Source organism: Odocoileus virginianus, chromosome 19, assembly GCF_023699985.2.
Source record: "Odocoileus virginianus isolate 20LAN1187 ecotype Illinois chromosome 19, Ovbor_1.2, whole genome shotgun sequence".
In the NCBI taxonomy this organism is placed as follows: Eukaryota; Metazoa; Chordata; class Mammalia; order Artiodactyla; family Cervidae; genus Odocoileus; species Odocoileus virginianus.
In genome coordinates this window covers 24563379-24581932 of record NC_069692.1, presented here as the reverse complement: position 1 = coordinate 24581932, position 18554 = coordinate 24563379, and the positions used below count along the sequence as shown (strand labels likewise).

At 42.5% G+C, this 18554-nt stretch overlaps 1 protein-coding gene across 1 annotated transcript in view; it reads left to right on the top strand.

Moving 5' to 3' along the window:
• The window catches only part of CCDC162 (uncharacterized), a 150019-nt gene that overhangs the window by 96644 nt on the left and 34821 nt on the right, over positions 1 to 18554 (top strand). Inside the window, exons 27-32 of the mRNA XM_020876610.2 lie at positions 1055 to 1193; positions 8729 to 8882; positions 10792 to 10887; positions 11921 to 12076; positions 16193 to 16422; positions 17750 to 17888. Of these exons, the coding sequence (XP_020732269.2) occupies positions 1055 to 1193; positions 8729 to 8882; positions 10792 to 10887; positions 11921 to 12076; positions 16193 to 16422; positions 17750 to 17888 (914 nt within the window). The remainder of the gene's footprint in view (positions 1 to 1054; positions 1194 to 8728; positions 8883 to 10791; positions 10888 to 11920; positions 12077 to 16192; positions 16423 to 17749; positions 17889 to 18554) is intronic.

Here is an 18554-nt window from a genome sequence, read left to right as displayed (position 1 = left end):
ATAGAAAGAGTTCCAGTACCAGGCCAGTTAGGGTACAAGGCTGCTCAAGTCTGGGTGAGCTGTTTATACAGTGTAACTTTGGAAATGCTTCATAGGTTTCCCGTCTCACTTTGGGCTGCAATCAGGGATGGTGACCAGTTTCCACAATTCTTCTCTTTGCATAGCAGGGATGTCCTCTCAAGTAGAAAACTATTGCTGTCTCTGCAGGGAGCTGATGAGCATTTCACATCAGCCAACATTCTGTAGACTTGGAAATAGGGCCCACCCACCCACCCCACCAATGTTCCCTAAGGAACATGATTTTTTTTTCTGTGCTTTCCCATTCCGAGTGGCTCATTTCCTGAGATAATAGAGATGCTAGTACAGCCATCTAGACCCAGGCCAGGTTCCTCAAACCAGTATTGAATACTGCAAAAGGCCCCTAGCTTGAATTTCCATCCAAAACACATATAAATCCTTTAGGATAAGGGTCCAAGAAATAAGCCTATTGAGGATCTCTCACATCTACTCCTGAAATGACGTGAATCTCCTAGAAGGATGTATGTTTGTGTATACATATATGTATACATATTTTTGCCTCCTTGGATGGTCCTGAGTCTTCTTAATCCACGAGCCATTGACAGGATGAGTCTATGCCAGAGTTGATTTGAATGGTAGGGCTGTAAGAAATGACCACTTGTTTATAATAATTTCAAGCCCCTAATAGATTTACTGAGACCTATACCTTTCCCATTCCTTATAATTCCTCTTTTTCAATCTATTTAGAGTCTATAGCCTTGTATACTTTGAAACTTACTTTCAGCAGTATGTTATTCTGCTGAAAAGCAATGCAAGGGAGGGAAGAAGGAAGGAAGGAAGAAAAGATAAATCAGGCCTTAGGTTCTAGAACATAAGGCTCTGCTGATCTTGCAAAATATTTAATTAGTATACTCACAAACAAACAGAAGTCGATTTAGGTAAAAAGTTAGCTTTGGAGGTGAAATGATGGTTCACAGGGTAGCTGGGGTAGACTGTATTTCAATCTGTTTGACTTAAAATGTCATCTGTTTTCTAGGATCTGAACTTCAAGAGCTGCAGAAAATGATTGACAGCCTCCAGAGCCCCCAAGACCCCACTCTGGTATCTCAGGTCCTTCTGCTCCAAAGGGAGGTTATGCTTCTTCAGTTTGACGCTGCAGTGAGGTACCTCATCCGGTAAGGGCTGGAGGGCTATTCCTGTCTAGTAAATTCTGTGGGGCAGGTGTTCCTGAGTGCTCATCCATGGAGGGAGGCCACTCTTGGCATGATTAGATAATGAGTTTAAAATAGTCAAGGGCACAACCTGATCCAGAGCACTGCGGCTACCAAATGTGTTCTGCTGCGAAGGCTGTCCAGGTGGACTGTGTTCTTGTTAGATAATAATATTCTTGATTTTGTTAAATGTGATTCCAATGTAGTTAGTTTGCATAACAGACTGTTTCATGAGGAATCATATTTTTTATACTGCTGAAGATTATTCTTCCTACCAAGTTTTTTTTTTTTTAGCACTTAATTACCTTGCAGAAGAACAGAATTTTCACTGCACATCTGAAACCAACAAAATTGACTACCTGAGTTAAATTTAGAAATAATTTACCTCTGGCCTTGTAGGCATTAAATACTCTGCATCAATAAGAGTGTTTGTTTGGTTTTATGAGTCATGATTGATGAAAAAACTAGTTTGAATTAAGAATCACAATGTTTCCTGTATAAATAATAAGTTGTACATGGGAAGGGAAGAGGTTAGACCTGAGAGTCCCTGCTTATTCTTAAATTGTCAAAATTGATTTCATTTGATAAATTCCCAGTGCGAGTATTTAGGGGAACTGAGGAGGATCTTGGAGGGCAGTACTTTTATCTGTGGATTATAATCATTTCCAACTGTTTGGCATGAGTGTCCACAGAGAATGGAAATGTGGAGTTTTTACTTAACCTAATGTTTGCTCTTTCTACTCTGCTTTTTCTTTACTCTGAGCATCAGAGGACTCTGGATTTAGAATGCAAATTCAGCAGGACAAAAAAATCAGGCTATTTGTTTTTTTGTTTGTTTGGTTTTTTTATTGACAGATTGCTTTGGGAGCTATAGCTTTGTCAAGCAGGTAGGATATAAAGGATCTGACTAATTGTCAGGATGGCCATTCATTGGCCCTATGGGCTCTGAATCTTAAGTCAGAATTTACAAGGAATTTACATAGATTGAAGAAATAGGACTATACCCCAGAAATTACTTTTGAACTCCAGCTCCACGGAGTTCATCTTGCTTCTGTTCTCCCAGGGAAATCGCTCTGCTTCCCCTAGGAATTGCTTTTGGGGACTTTCTCTGCCCTGGCATACTCAGTCTGCAGGAATGGAGGGTCATGTGTCCTTTGTCTGGTTTCAGTATTGTATAGTCAGTATATTTTTCAGAGGACCTCAGAAGGAACCAGGAGTCCTTCATTTAAAGCATTTCCCCCAGCCCTTTTTTTCTTCAGAGCCCTTTAGTTTATGTGTCTGTTTGCAGTCACACAGCTAGTAAGCTGCAGACCAGGATTAGAACCTAGGTGCATTTGACTCCAAAGCCTGAGAACTAGGATGGATGCCAGACAGCAACAGGATGGATGGAAAGGGAAACTCTCAAGAGAAGACAGGAGGCAGGAGAAAAAGAGAAGTGAAAGATCAATGTCATTCTACTTGAGGAATTTATTAATACTTTATGCTGAACCTGCTAGCAATAAGTCCTTAGATAACCAAAAGAGACAGAAAGCTTAAGGAAGTTCCCTTGCTCTTCCCAGAGCTCGCCAACTCTGGGTAAATATGACTTTTATTCCAGGAAACTTTTTTCTTATGTAACCTAAAGCCATCTCCAGAGTTTGAAAAGAAAGAACTCTCACCTGCAATGAAAGCAGTATACTTCCATAGACCAGGGGAGGAGAGGCAGGATATAGCTCAAGACAGTGGCCCCATGGAGTCCTCTTTACCTGGCACCTGCTTCACTGTGGCACAGACCAGCTTAGGTTGCCAGAAAGATACATGTTTCTAAGCACTAAAGTTTCTGCCTCTGTGGCCAAGCTCAGGCAAGAACCTGGTGCAAATTGGTGTGTCCTCTAATGGTGTCAGAATCACATTGCCTAAGGCCTGCCATTCACCTTCTGGGCGTGTCCACCATCTGTAAGAGTTATTTATTAGCCATGCAAGAAATGCCTGAGAATTGAGTTTATGTTTAATTTCAGGTGAATTAATTTGTGCCAAAGGTAAATGCTTATGTGGTACAGTGATTTTAATCAATATTATCTGTTTAAGTTAGGAATCATAGGCCTCTGCTTGATTTTGTAAGGCCTGCGGGCTAAGGCTGGTGTTTACGTGGTTGAGGCGGGGGGAATTCAAGAGTAGTATTTTGTGACACATGAAAATTCTGAGGAATTCAAGTTTCAGTGTCCAGAAATGGAGGGTTTTTTTGGGAACACAGCCCTGCCTATTCATTTATGGATAACCTCTGGCTGCTCTCACATTACAACCACAGAGTTGAATAGTTACAGTGGAGATCATGCGCTCCATGAAGCTGAGAATATTTACTATCCAACCCTTTAAGAAAGAGTTTGCCACTCCCTGATTTAAAGGATTGAATTCCTTTGAAATTCAAGAATGGAGAGGAAGAAGAAGAAAAAAAAAGTTCCTCAGAGGAACTCTATAGGAATAAAACATATGCCTTGAAAAGTGCCACTGAATGTGTTATTGATGCTCAGAGTGATTACTGTAAAAAGGAGGAGTTTGGGGAAATAAATCAAAGGTGCCTTAACTTCCTGCCATAAGCCTTATTTAGGAGTACATCAGGGAATCTCTGAAGAAGCAACACCATTTTTTTAGCCCTTGAATTTGTGTTGGTTTTCTCTTCATTTTTCAGTTTATTTTTATGCTCATCTAGTTTAAGTGTCTCTGAACACACAGATATTAAAGTGTGCTTCAGAGTTATCTGGGGATTTCTGAGAGATACAGAGAAGCCCTCATGTTGTCCTGGGCTCCAGCGTCTGAGAAGTGAAGAGCCACAGCTTTTTCCTGGCCTCCTCAGGACTACTTTGCAGCTGTTTTTTGGGTTTTGTTTTCTTTTATATCTCCTGCATCCAGGAAAAAACCTAGCACGTGCTCCATGAATTCCCTGCTCCCTATGTCTAAAGCCAGTTTACCTGGGATCACACTGTGGGTAACTCACACACAAGATGACTGGCATTCTAGGAAACCCTGGACTGCTTGTTGACAGTAAGGCAACTGGAGTGTGGCAAAACCATTTGGAGAATGTGAGGCATCTGTATTTGTATTTTAGCGGGCTGCTGGGAAGACCTGACTTTATTAGGAGCTGGCAGTTGGCAGGTGTACCACTGGCACAAGCAGCAAATTTACCTTTCATTCCTATGGGTTTCCCCCTATCTTGAGTGCTGCTGGCAAGCTGCACTGGTTAGAGCTACCCCAGCAGAAGGTCAGGCCAGGGTTTACCAACTGAGGGCCTGAGTGAGCTGTCACAATAAGTTGTTTTCAGTATTTCTAAAGGCATGATGGAAAAGACATATTTGTCCAAAAGTTTTGCAGTAAAGAAAATGTCACATTTCTTTCTTTTATAAACTCTGGAATTATAAGAATGGGTAAGAAAAGGAGGAGAGGAAACTTGCTTTGGTTGAACTCCTACCATGTGCCAACTCTGTGAGATAGCAGTTACATCACCATCTTTACAGATGAGGGAACAGAGGAAAGTCTCATGATTGCCCCAGGGTCACATGCTTGTTGTAGCAGACTTTATATTAACACAGTTTGTCAGACTCCAAGGCCCTGTTCTTTCCTTTATATCATATTTCTTTATCTCTTCCTGCAGCTCAGAGCTTAGGCTAGGTGCTTATGTGGCTTTGAGTTAAAAACAGGAGAATGCTTAATTTGGTTAAAAAAAAAAAAAAAGAAACTTTCAAAATATGGGGTCCATGGAGAGGAAGGAAATAAAAGAGGATATAGTGCTAAAAATGTTAGGTATCATCTTGAAACTCCTTTCTTTACATGGCATTATTTTGTTCAGCTTCCTAATAAACAGTTCCATTGAGAAAGGGGCGGTGGGACCTACCAAGGACAGTGATCTTGACTGAAGAATTAAGAAAGTGGGAATGGGATGACCAATGATTTGATCAGTGGTGATGCCTAGACTCTGACTGATTCTGGTCTCTCTAGACAATGTATCATATGCTATGATTCTGTCACTTAGAGTAGCAGTCATATTTACATCTAAACTGTGTTATTCTTAAATAGTCTCCAAGTATGTATAAATTAATAGACCTAGTATATGTTTGGGGCTCTAAAACTCTCCCAAGAATTGTGGTTGTTCGTGGCCCTTAGTTAAAAACTGCACGAACTTAGCAAGATAAAAGAACAAGTCATTGTTCTGTGTTCTTTTATGTGATAATCAATCTAGTGCAATCACAGGAGGAGATACAGGAGAGACTCGGGGAAATAAAATTATATTCAGTTCCTAGACACATCCATCATGCCACGTCGCACAGGGCCATGGGTCAGGAGCAAAGAGAGTGCTTAGGCCATGGCCTGGAAAGGCAAGGCAGAGCAGGGGAACATTTTAAGATCTGCTAGTTTGAATAATTCCAGCAGGCTTTGGGGTGTATTGTTTGTTGGTCTCTGTTCTATTCTTAATTGCTCAGTCATGTCCAACTCTTTGTGACCCCATGGACTATAGCCTGCCAGGCTCCTCTGTCCTTGGAATTCTCCAGGCAAGAATACTGGAATGGGTTGCCATGCCCTCCTCCAGGGGAATCTCCCTAACCCAGGGATCAAACCCAGGTCTCCCATATTGTAGCAGTTTCTTTACTGTCTGAGCCGCCAGACAAGCCTGTGTTAGTCTCTAGTTGCCTGTTAATTAGCCCTAGGATGATTAAATGAGAGGAATATTGCCTCCTGGGTTGCAGGGATCAGAGGAGGTGTGGCTCAGACTGGTTTGTTTGGGTATCAAAAGCATGCTAGGCCTTCAGTTGTCTTTAAGAACTGGCTACAGAGGAAGGAACAATCTCTCCCCAGCCAGCAGGGTTTTTGTGTTTTGTTTTTTTTTAAAGATGTTGCTGCTGCTAAGTCACGTCAGTTGTGTCCAACTCTGTGCGACCCCATAGATGGCAGGCTCACATCATAATAAACAAAAAGGGAATTTTAAAATATGAGCAATACAGTCAAGGATTAAACAATAAGATGTGAACAAAGTTGGGCCCAGAGGCTGAGAGAGAGAGATAATTGTGTGGATTGGTAGGAGAGATGCACAGGAGGGACATTGAAGGAGTCAGGAGGGAGAGGTTTATTGGGATATTGGGCTTCTGTGCTCTGATTCTGGACGGAAAAGAAATGTTTCCATTAAAGTACTCTGCTTTTTAGCGCCACTGACTAAAGAAAAAGGCACAGCTTAGAGGTTGTAAATATTTTATTCTGGAGCCTTACTGAAGACTATAGCCTGGAGACAATTTGTCAGATAGCTAAGAATCTAATCTGAAGAAGTAAGGGAGGAGCTAGGATATAGAGGAGTTTGGGCCGAACAACAGCAACAAGAAAAACTCATGTGATCAAACATCGAAGGATTACTGCTAATCACAAAAGACAGATATCACAATTAGTGATTTTAGTGCTTTTCTATGTGTGGGAAGATTTAAGAATCTGGACTCATTAAAATTGTTTCTTAGCTATGTGTCTTATCTAGATCCAGTCTCCTGTTTTTTTTCTATCCTGAATTCCCCTCAGAGTGCACCATTGGAAGGCAGCTGCATTTGCTGATGGCTTGGTGGCAGGCAGCATTCTTTATTAACTGGTACGGCAGGCAATATTTTTTGTCTGCAGTAAGGAAATGGCAACCCACTCCAATATTCTTGCCTGGAGAATCCCATGGATGGAGGAGCCTGGTAGGCTGCAGTCCATGGGGTCCCTAAGAGTCAGACACGACTGAGCGACTTAACTTTCACTTTCCTGCATTGGAGAAGGAAATGGCAACCCACTCCAGTGTTCTTGCCTGGAGAATCCCAGGGACGGGGGAGCCTGGTGGGCTGCCGTGTATGGGGTTGCACAGAGTCAGACATGACTGAAGCGACTTAGCAGCAGCAGCAGCATCTTTGTATCTCAGTCCCTGACATAGTATACTGTACATAGTAGATGCTTGATACATCACTGTCACATGAGTGTTGAGTGAATCATGGGTCCCTTGGCAGGGCCCATTGAGAATCATGAGAAAGCATGTGAACAATATGAGAAACAGGAGACAATGGTTATATCCATTGAGCATGAGCAACTCCAAGTTCCATCCTTGAGCTATCAGGATAAATCAGAGTTTTTATTCAGTGTCTCAGTATATAACTGTATGCAACTATCTTTTGTTAATTCTCACAAAGATGTGAAAAGGGTGATATGACTTTTGTACTAGTACAATGGTTTGATATGCAAATATAGAGCTCCCTTTATCTGTCTTTGAACTTAAGTTCATAAGCCCCTACTTCTTTTTTCAATTCCATGTCATTCAGCCATATTTAGAATTTAAAGTGGTGAATTTCAAATATAAAATCAATTACTTCAAAATCATCCCTCTTTACCTTTGTTTTAAATGCCTCCTTTTCACCTTGTTGGTGAGGGAAAGATTCTGCCCCAAGGTTATGGGGATGACCAAACACATAACTTTAAATATGGGACAGATGAGATCAACAGCAGTTTACTAGTTACATATATTCGTGGCCAAGGGGAACAGAACATTACATGCCATGTAAGGCCACAAAAGATTTGTACTTGTGAACAGAGTGAACAGCTAGGGGCTTGAGAGGCAGGCTTTGAGTATCAAGAGGATGTGGTGCCTATTGGTTCCCATAGGAGGATGTGCTTGGTTCATTCGAATGATTTTGTGGTCTGGCAGGGAACTGGAAACCACTGCTTGTGGATGGATAAGCAGGAATTACACTTGGTCCCTGTGATAAGGAAGGTAAATAAACATAGGTCCCTATGTTTGACTAGGGGACCTTCCCTCCATGGGGAGGGAAACTTGTAGTTAGGTCATTCAAGGCCCTCCCAGTTTTACCAGATGTCAAGGCAGCGCTAATAATGGACCATAACTTAAGCCTTATACCACACCTACTCCTCTTTTATGCTTCTCAGAGGTGATCTAAGTTCTGGGGTGCTTATAAGTCATCCTAGCAGTTGATGAGGAGTGGTACCTCACCCATCTCTATTCAACCCCAGATCTCTTCTGGTTGGCCTCCTGCTCAGCTCCCCACTTGGACACTGCCTTGTGGGGTCTTAGGCACTCCCCAGGTCTTTCCTCAACACTTGATTATCTGCTAATGTCTGAGAGACTGCCTCACTCACGTTGGTGATAACATCTCCCTCAGTCATTGCTAATCTCTTTTTTGATGTCTCTTTATGCATGACTTGATCCAAGTCTATGGAAGGTTTAGGCAAAAGATCCCTTTTTTCCTGGGGACCTTTTGGATCCCCTCAACTTATCCTGTTAGACAGCGCTTGTCTAGAGAATAATTATCTTTCCCCTGAGAGCTGTGAATTGGAGAGTGAAGGGCAGTGGTAAAGAAAAATGAATGAGAGACGATGTCACCAAAGAAGAAACCTGCTTATATCTCAAAATGTTATCTTGCCACAAATAGCCTTGAAGAGAGTTTTGAGCTTTAGAAACGTGAGTAACTGCTTTTAATGAGATTGCTTTCCTGTTTTGGTAGACGAAGGTTTTTGGCAGCTGGAAATGCTTCTGCCTACCAGTCTGTCACAGACGGCATGTACCATGGGTTGCCACCACTGAGCAACTCTCCAATGAAGAGCATTTTTGCTTCGCAGCTCAGCCTACCACAACCACTGGATCCACAGAGCCTCCAGGTATGTTGAGAGCTATTTTTGTACTGAGATGTGTTGAGAGCACATTTTGTAATAAAATGTGCACTGTGCATAGGAGGCTTTTCCTGTCAAAATACCCATTGGCTTGGTAAGCTCCCCTTCACTCATACAGTAGAGAGGGCCCCTGTGGCTTGCTGTTATTTCTCGTCAGGAGCTCTGTCTCCAAACCGCTTAACAGGCTAATTGGGATAACAGCTTATCTGCTCACAGCTGGTAGCAAAACCAACACCTGATCTCTTTCATGTAATAAATAATAATGATAGCAATTATGATACATATATTAGGTCAGCAGCTGAGTTTTGAACAGCCCGACAACAGTATGTGTTATCAAATGTAATCCTGGCAACTATTATTGCTCCTAGGCACCAACTCTATTACCCACCTGCTACAACTAAAGAGTTTGAAGTTCAGGAAAGCCAGAGATCAGACTGCTATGCAGTCCTGGCAACACTAGGTCACAAACTGTATTAACTTTTTATGGCTTATTACCCCCAAACATAGCATATTATCCTTGGCGGCTCAGACCGTAAAGCGTCTGCCTACAATGTGGGAGACCCAGGTTCAATCCCTGGGTGGGGAAGATCTCCTGGAGAAGGAAATGGCAACCCACTCCAGTATTCTTGCCTGGAAAACCCCATGGACAGAGGAGCCTGGTAGGCTATAGTCAGTCCATGGGCTCGCAAAGAGTCAGACACGATGAGCGACTTCACTTTCACTATAGCATATTAACACAATAGACATTCATTATCTCATATAGTTTCTGAGGCTCAGGAGTCTAGGCACAGTTTAGCTGGGTTAGTTCCAGCTCACAATCTCTCATGGGGCTGTGGTCAAGGTCAGGGTGCTCCACCTCTTAGTGGAAACAGAATCAAAGAATTTATGCACACATTTTTTTTTTTTTTTTTGCCACGCTTCATGGCATTCAGGATCTTAGTCCTCTAACCAGGGATCAAACCCATGCCCCCTGCAGTGGAAACTCAGAGTCATAACCACTGGACCTCCAGGGAAGTCCCTGTGGACATATCTTTAAAATCACCTCACAAGCCCATATCTTTTGACTCCAAAACCTCCAACTTAATGTTTTTATGTTACAAAGCTAAGGCAAGTAATTCCAGCATCAACCCCATGTAAGTCTAACACTTCTACCTTCCCTAGCTATAAGACAATGACTCTTGGCCCAAGCCTTGACCCTCATGAAGACCTGAAGACAGGGTTGGATTGTGACTACTGGGCCTGCTCCTGTTGCCTTTGGGCATTGCCTGGCATTAAGTAGTTTCAGGTGTCCTGGCTGCCTGCCACCTGCAACTCCAACTTTGAGAATTGTCTGAAGCCAGTACCGGGTCTGAAACTGTAGAATCGGATCAGATGGACAAGCCCACTCTATCCTGGGCTGCATGTCATGCCGCAGGGAGTAGGGATGCCTTGGCTGTTGAACAGTGATGTGGAAAAGATGGAGGCCCATGCGTAATGTCACAGCACTGGTTTTGAGTTGTTGCCTAGAACTGGAGCACAGTGGTGATAAAGGACAAATATTTAAGGTTTGTAATACTGAAAAAAATTGAGTAAATTTACTTTTGTTGATTATAAATGTGTATCATTGGTTTTATACTATTCTGGGACTTCCAAACACTAGTGCTGACTATTTACACTGAAACCTTAAGTACCCTTCTATGTTTAGTTACTTTCTGAAAAATCAGTTTAAAAAACAAGATTATTACTCTCTCCTCTGCATCATCAGAGACTATTCATCAAGAACTATTTCTATATAATAGAGAAGTAATCCCATAGTGTTTTAGTGTACGGATGGAAGACATCTTGTTCATATACAAATGCATATTACTTGTGGACATTATTATGCAGCATTATTATATTTATTATTTGATTCTTTTAGTCATTTGTGCTGTTCCCTTGGAGAGCATTTCTGGAAGATGGAGGACCATTTCCAGTTACAAGTAGCAGCCCAGATACCCTAGAATATCACATGCAGGTAAGATGGTTCTTCCTACTTGTCACAGAGAGAACTGAATACAGACTGCAAAGCAGATGTCACTGCATCCAATAGGTCCAATCCTTCATACTCTAGCCAGTGGTGAATAATTTATTAATATGAGATAAGCAAGGTGTTTTATTATGAAGCTATAAATCCAGTGCTGCAGGGTGAATCATGTGTTCTTATGACAGAAAAAAATCATGTTTGCAGCTGGAATCAGACTTGAATCAGTTGAAATTCTCCTGGCTAATAATGATCTTGGGGAGTGGTCATCCATTTCTGGTCACTCTCTGGGCCTCTCAGAGTAACTCCCAGACTAGCAGTTCAGAGATGTGTGACTTGTGACCCACCTACAGTGGTAGGAAGAAAACTCCTTAAGCAGGACTCAGAAGGAGAATTTCTTTCAATTGTATGTTTCCCTCTGATTGTTTAAGCAAGTGTTACTGTATTTTCATTTTTTAAAATAGAAAATACTTTTAAAAGTATTATCAACAACATGAAAATCAATGATACATTTGCTTCAAAATAATGTGGAGGTGGGGAGTGATGAGGATGAGGCAGAACTGGCCATAGGTTGGTGGTTTTGGGGACTGAGTGATGGAAACTGTTCTGCTTGCCTTTGCATATGCTCAAAATTTTCCAAAAGTAAACTTTTTTTAAAGTAAAATAGTAAAAATGGTTTAAAAATATTAATCAGAGTCCCTCACTTTGAGGTATGGTTACAGATCATATTGGTTTTTCTCCTGTGTTCTCCCTGTGCATACGTGTATCACACTGTTCATACAACCACATACAGACACCACCATAACGTGTGGGGAACTTGGACTTCCATACAGAGCCAAATGTCTAATATGTTCAAGGCGGATTTTGAACTAAAAGTGTTACTCTGATTTTTATGGATTTTTTAAATAATTGAGAGCAAGGGGCTTGTAAACACAACTACTCCTAGTTTCTCCCCCCAGGACACGTAAAGGATACATAGAAGTATTCAAAATGGGTGTTTGGTTTGGTTTTGTTCTTTTTTTTTTAGCTATGCCTCTGTGGACTGAGTGGCCATGACCTCAAGGTGGCTCATGGAGAGCTGGCAGGCATGCAACTGCTAATGGAAGATGTTCTTCTGAGTAACTATCATATGATCATGGAGGGTCTCCCAGGACAGCAAGCCACACCAGACAAAAATACACAGGTATTCTTGGTGAACGGGTCAAGTAACACACACTTGACCGGTGGTGTGTTGTAATGAAGGACTTTTCTATCTGGGAGATGGACTAGAGAGCTTCATCTGTCCCATAAACTCTCCTAGTGCCCCAGGACTGTCCTAATGCCACACGGGAGCAGCACCGACGCAGCAGTAGCCAGTCAGACTCTCTCCAAAGTGCTTTCTTTCACAGTAAATCCCATGATCAATGGTATATCAATTTCTTTTAATTTTAAAAGTACAACAGACATTGGCGGGGGTGGGGGGGTTGGTCCATTGAAACCAGTGTGAACAAATACTCCAACTGGCTCTTTTTCCTTGTGAGTCACACATTTAGGACTGGAGTTGGAAGGGTATGATAGAGGCTCCAGGTGAACAGCTCCAGCCTGGCTCCTGTCGTCATCACTCAGCTAGCTCCTGGACCCCTAGGGCAAGCACTCCCTTCTCCAGACTTGTCCCTCTGAAGCTAGGAGGTACCAGGAGCCTGTGGTCCCCCTAGTATTATGGCTTGAAATAATTCTGCATATATCTGGAACCAGACAGATACTTGTGTGGACACAGGGCAAACTAGCCACCGCCCCATTTAAACAGCCCCCTTTTCAGAGCCAAACTGCACCAGCCATCTCCATGTCCTTACCTTCCATTCACTCCTTAAAAACTGCACTCTGCCTTCTTTCTCATCTCACCACTGAGACTGCTCTCATCAAGAGTACCATGGACCTTGCCATGAATCCCATAGGTATGTTTCAGTCCCCTTCCAACCTGGTGCCTTAGCAGCATTTGAAACTGTCTGCCCTTAGCTTCTAAAGCGCAGCTGTCTCCAGTCTTCCTCTGACTTCATGGGCCAGGCCTTCTCAGACTTCTCGGTCAACTCCCCTACCTCTGCTAATCCTGAAAATGTTATTTATTGGGTTCCGGCCCACTTCTACCACTGCCAGGGCTGCATTTTGGCCTCCATGACTACCCCTTTTGCCTTTGAGGATTCATTTCTCCATTGAAAAACATGAAGTTATAGCTTATAATTGTGTTAACATAAAGAAAAATATATTAATATCATAAATTGTAGCATTTTATTCAACCTAAGCATTCTTTTTTCTGATTTTAAAAGAAATTAAAATATTTTGTGGGCCCTAAGCATTTCGGTGTCTAGTCAATAAGTTGGCCCTGAACACTATTAATAGAACATTATTAATTAATAATGTCTATGATTGAGATCTATTCAGAGTGCTTTATTAATTTCTTTAATTCTCACAATAATCCCATGAGGGAGGTACTATCAATATTCTCATTATATAGATAGGAATACCAACTCACAAAGGTTAAATGGTATGCCTAAAGTCACTTGCCGAGAGAGAAAAGAAACCCAGGTTCCAGCCTAACAGTCTGGCCCTGGAACTCCCTCATATTCAGCTTCTTTCATTTTGTCAAATGCACCATGCTTTCTCCTCAGTACCTTCATGCAAACCAGCCTCCCTGGTGGAAAACTTCCCTCTCTTCCCACTCTCTGCTTCTTCATCTGATTAACTCCTATTTGTCGTTCAGATTTCCGCTTCTAAACACTCTTTTAGAAGCTTTATCTGATCTTCCACCTTTGGGCCAATGCCCCTCTGTGCCAGTAAGGGTGCACCTGCTGTAAGTAACTAGTCATGACTTAAACTACAAAGTGTGTTAATTTTTCAAAGCAAGTCTAAAGGAGGCAGTTCACATTGGTGGAGGCACCTGTGCCATCTGGGTGTGTCAGCAGAATGTCTCCCTCATCCTTTTAAGATGAAGACGGGAGTGAAAAAGCTTTCCCCTTAAGGGGCTTTGTCTTTTTGTCAAGGAGGGAAATCTTTTCCAGACAACTTCCAGTAGACTTTTCTTGTTTCTCACTGGCTAAAACCGAGTCACGGGTACTTATCAGGCCAATTAGTGGAAAAGGAAGTGTGTTTAGAGTGCCATCTGAATTCCATAACAGGATTCAGTGCTTCTCCTAGAAGGAGCATTTACAAAACTGGATATAGACCAAGTAATACCAAGAGCAAGAAGCGTGCTAGGCTCTCTGGTCCTTCTATTTTCCCTCTTTTGGCCCTGTTTCTGATGGATTATCATCTTTCCCTGACCTCCTAGTCTCCTCTGCCTTGTCTTTATCCTTCTGTTCCTTCACCCATTCTGCAAAGCTTAGGAAGAGATGACTTCTCTTAATAGGAGGTAAGTTTGCTTTAAGATGATTGTTAATTAGTTTTATTTTATGATTGTTTCTATTTAATAGCATTTCAATGTTCATAGACAATGGGCAGCACTGAAATTTATACTGCCTATGACCTAGGACTCTAGGTTTCCTGTCCCAGCTATGTCACCAGTTCTGTGACCTTTTAGACTTCCATCTCCAAGACTCCCAAGTAAAGGGGATGGATTAGCTCAGGGCCTTTATTTTATTTTTTAAAATATTTATTTATTTGACTGCGTTGGGTTCATGTGATCTTTGCTGTGTCATGTGGAATCTTTCATTGCAGCACACGGATTCTAGTGTGGTACACAGGTTTTTGTTGCTCCACAGCACATGGTATCTTAGTTCCCTGACCAGGGATAGAACCAGCATTCCCTGTGCTGCAGGCCAATTTCTTCACCCTGGGCCACCAAGGAAGTCTCAGCTCAGGGCTTTTAAAATGGTGGCAAGAGCTTGGGGCTTTTTGAGTGGAGGGGTCCAGCTCTGTGGCCTGTAGGCTGCCTGCTCCTGTCACAGTGCTTGGCTTTGGTCTGTTGGATATCTTGGGTCACTGAGTAAGATTTCATTTGCTATAAGTTTCTGAGGATAAAATAAATCCAGAAGTGCATGAATCAGCTGATTGTTGAGGAGGTAGACTACTAGGTGGAGGGCTTGCCAGATATTGGCAGGAGTTCACTCTCCCCTGGGACTTGCCTGTCAGTTCTTCTTCTGACCAACTCTCTTTCTGGCAGCCCCACCTCCACCCCATCCCATATGTTATGATCTAGGGTCCAGTTACACCCCGGTGGTGGTTCTTCCTGTTCATGGCCAGGAAACTTGAGCGTCCAAGGTGCTGTTACCTGAATGTCCTCTGGTCCGAGTCTGCAAAGGAAAGCTCCTTTCCCTATAACTGAAGTACTATCTTCAGGCCATGGGTGAGATACAGGTCCCCATTCTGTCTGTCATTCTCTGGGTGGCCCTGGCCTTTGTATCGCTGGTGTAAAGGAGATCAGGGACCTGAAAACCTTGTTCCCTCCACATCCTCCAAGGCTCACAGCAGCCCCTCAACCAACCCTTGTTTAAGGAAACACCAGTGAACGAATGAACAAATCATGATTTTAAAGTAAAATTGCCTGCTGCTGCTAAGTCAAGTCAGTTGTGTCCAACTCTGTGTGACCCCATAGACGGCAGCCCACCAGGCTCCCGTCCCTGAGATACTCCAGGCAAGAATACTGGAGTGGGTTGCCATTTCCTTCTCCAGTGCATGAAAGTGAAAAGTGAAAGTGAAGTCGCTCAGTCGTGTCTGACTCTTTGCGACCCCATGGACTGTAGTCTACCAGGCTCCTCCGTCCATGGGATTTTCCAGGCAAGAGTGCTAGAGTGGCATGCCATTGCCTTCTCCAGTAAAATTGCCTGTTGAATCATAAATTCAAATCAAGTGACATATTCCCTGCCTAAATTTTAGAGGACGGGAGGAGGAATAGGAGATAAGATAAACCTAAGTTTCCATTTCCTTACCCATAAAATGGATAAAATCTTCAATTTAAGATTATAATATAGCTCTACCATGACGGGCTGTTAAATCTTGAGTGTGTTAAAGAGTGCTTTTCAAAATGCAGAGACTAAACATAAAAGGCTCAATTTTTCAAAGGCAGATAAAAATGTGAGCACCCAAGTAAAAGAGTTTTAAAAGTCAGTGGTTCATGACTCAAGCAGAAATTTGAAATGGAGACATTTCTCTCCTTTCTGAATACCACCTGTGTTCAGGAAGGATGCTTATCCTTATTGGCCTGTAAACCATTCCTCCGGGGATGAAGAGTCGTTCTCCCAAGTCTTCACTGTGCGTGAGCTGCATGTAGAAGGTGATCTTGTAGTGGTCTATGGTGAATGAGGAAGAATTTCTGTGATGCTTTCAGCCAGATTTGTCCAGAGTGCCAGGACTCAGAAGTCAGTTCCAAAGCAGCCCAAGGGCCTCCAGGCTGCTGGGGGGCCCGTGTGATGCCGTGATGGCCCTTGCTCTGCTGAGATCATTTCTGGTGCTGTGGAAGCAACTGGAAGTGCTAAAGGAGCACTGGGGCCGACTCAAGCTCCAAGTCCAGGACGTCAACTCTCCCTGCCTCCACAAGCAGTTCTCGGAGCTCTACGGGTGAGTGTGGCTCGGGGGAAGTTCATGTGGGGGAGTGGAACCTGGGCTCTGGCAGATTACTGCCCTTGCTCTGAGGGTGACATTACATTTGGTCCTTGAATCTGGTGTGCCTAGCCCCACTGATCACCAAGGAAACTGGGCAGTGTGTCTCTACCAACAGTGCTTTCCAGGAAAAGCTGAGTTCTGTAGGCTGCAGGCATCGCACTGGATTCCACTGAGCAACACTGAATGTCATTGACCCAGAGTTCTGGCCCTGGAAACGGGTGCTCGTGAAGTGTCCCTTTGGTACTGACTAAGCGTTTTAGCTTATAGGATCCCAGTGAGTATTGAGTAGGGAGTGCTGCTGCTGTGACCTGCTGCCCACTCTGCCATGTTGGACTGAGGTCTAATGAGTCTCTGAGAGCTTCAGCATCACAGCCAGGGCACAGCATGGTGCAGCATGAGGTGTTCAGTCTGTGGTCCATGTTGTTTTTTCAGCTTCAAGAGCTGGCTGGGATGCCTTAGCTGGCAGGAAAGACAGGTGGCTTCTGCCACGTGTCTGTTACTGAACAAGCATTCACTAAGCACCCACCCGCCACGCTGGACCTCACTGAGGACCCTAAGGCCCACTTTGGTGGCCTAATCCAAATTGTCTATCTTATGAGTTATGATAATCAGCTTTCCTGGTAAATAGAGAATGAAAAGGCATGTCAATATTTTGAAGAACAAAGAAATTAAATGTGCCAGTGAGAAAAGGCCTTGGTATTTAATATTTTTTTTTTTTTACGAGGGAATGCAACAGTCTTTATCAGTGATTATCAGTACAATATCAGTACACCAAGTAGTAACGTGTAACAAGTTAGTGAACTCTACCATCTAGTAAGTTTGAATAAGAGAAACTAAGAGCAGCCCAACACTAGGACCCATTATTCTAATCCTTGGCTGGAAAGGACTATTTTAAGGCTGGCTGCTGTTTCATGTGGGTCACAAATAACTATTTACTACTTTTTCATAGATAAAGCCCCTGACCTTCAAGAAAGATTTAGGGAAAAAAAACATTTTAATCCCTTTCTTTCTTAAGAAAATTGGGTTTTTAAAAACTATCTAAGAAAGAAAAAGTCAGTGTTGATAATATGCTGCTTGAGTGAAAAGGCATAGAAAACACACAACATATTGACTAAGGGAGTGGCAACTATGGTGAATTTAGATGTTGATGTGAGTGTCTATGACAAGTTGGGAGGTTTATGCATGATGACAGGAAACAGAACATGAATGAAAAGAATTGTCAGAAAATCTAAAAGAGAAAAAAAATGTTTGTTTGCTAATTTCTGTTGCTCTTCTTTAATAGAACTGATATTCTCTACCCCAGCATGAAAGCTATAGCTAGGCAGATGGGGAAAGAAGATGAATTTGAAGAAATTTTAATAACTAGTCAGTGTATTCTTCCCCCCAAAGGAGCTTCAGAAATTGAAATAAAAACTCAACAGGTATGTAGAAGCTATTTTGAACTTGGCTTGAAAATCTGCTTTATGGCATTAGCATGTAAAACTATGGCTATACCCAAGTGGTGTTTTTCTTCTAGAAGTTAAGTGTAAATTGAGGGTTTGTAAATTGTTGAACAGACTCTAAGGCTGTTTAAGTGTTTAAAGGTATGTGGGGCTTTAATTAAGCAAATAGCTAACCTTAATGTCTTAGTTCTGTAATTCAAGGTTTTCATATTCTTATTTTCCTCAAATTAAAGTGCACCACCACAAAAGACAACAGGAAACATAACCACTAGCATCTTAAACATAAAGTTCAGGAGAAAAGTATCCTCTCACCCCAACACATGCTCACAGAAATAGAATATTTAAAATAGCTTCCACGATTGTTTTTCTGAGAATAAGACAACACAATTTATGTACTAGTCTATTTGGTGTGTGTTGATGGTGTGTGTTGATGGTGTGTGGAGGGGTTGTTTTTCCAAGTGCTTGTTCCCTTTGGTCCTGGGACACAGGCTGTCCCTGGCTGAGCTTATTATAACAGGGAACAAAGACTCTAGTTACATGGGTGTAAGTACAGAGATGCATGTCCGCTAAGCATCCAGGAGAACTCAGCACTGCCCCTTCTCCACATACACCCCAGTCCCGTGACCATTGCTTACCCTTTTGAAC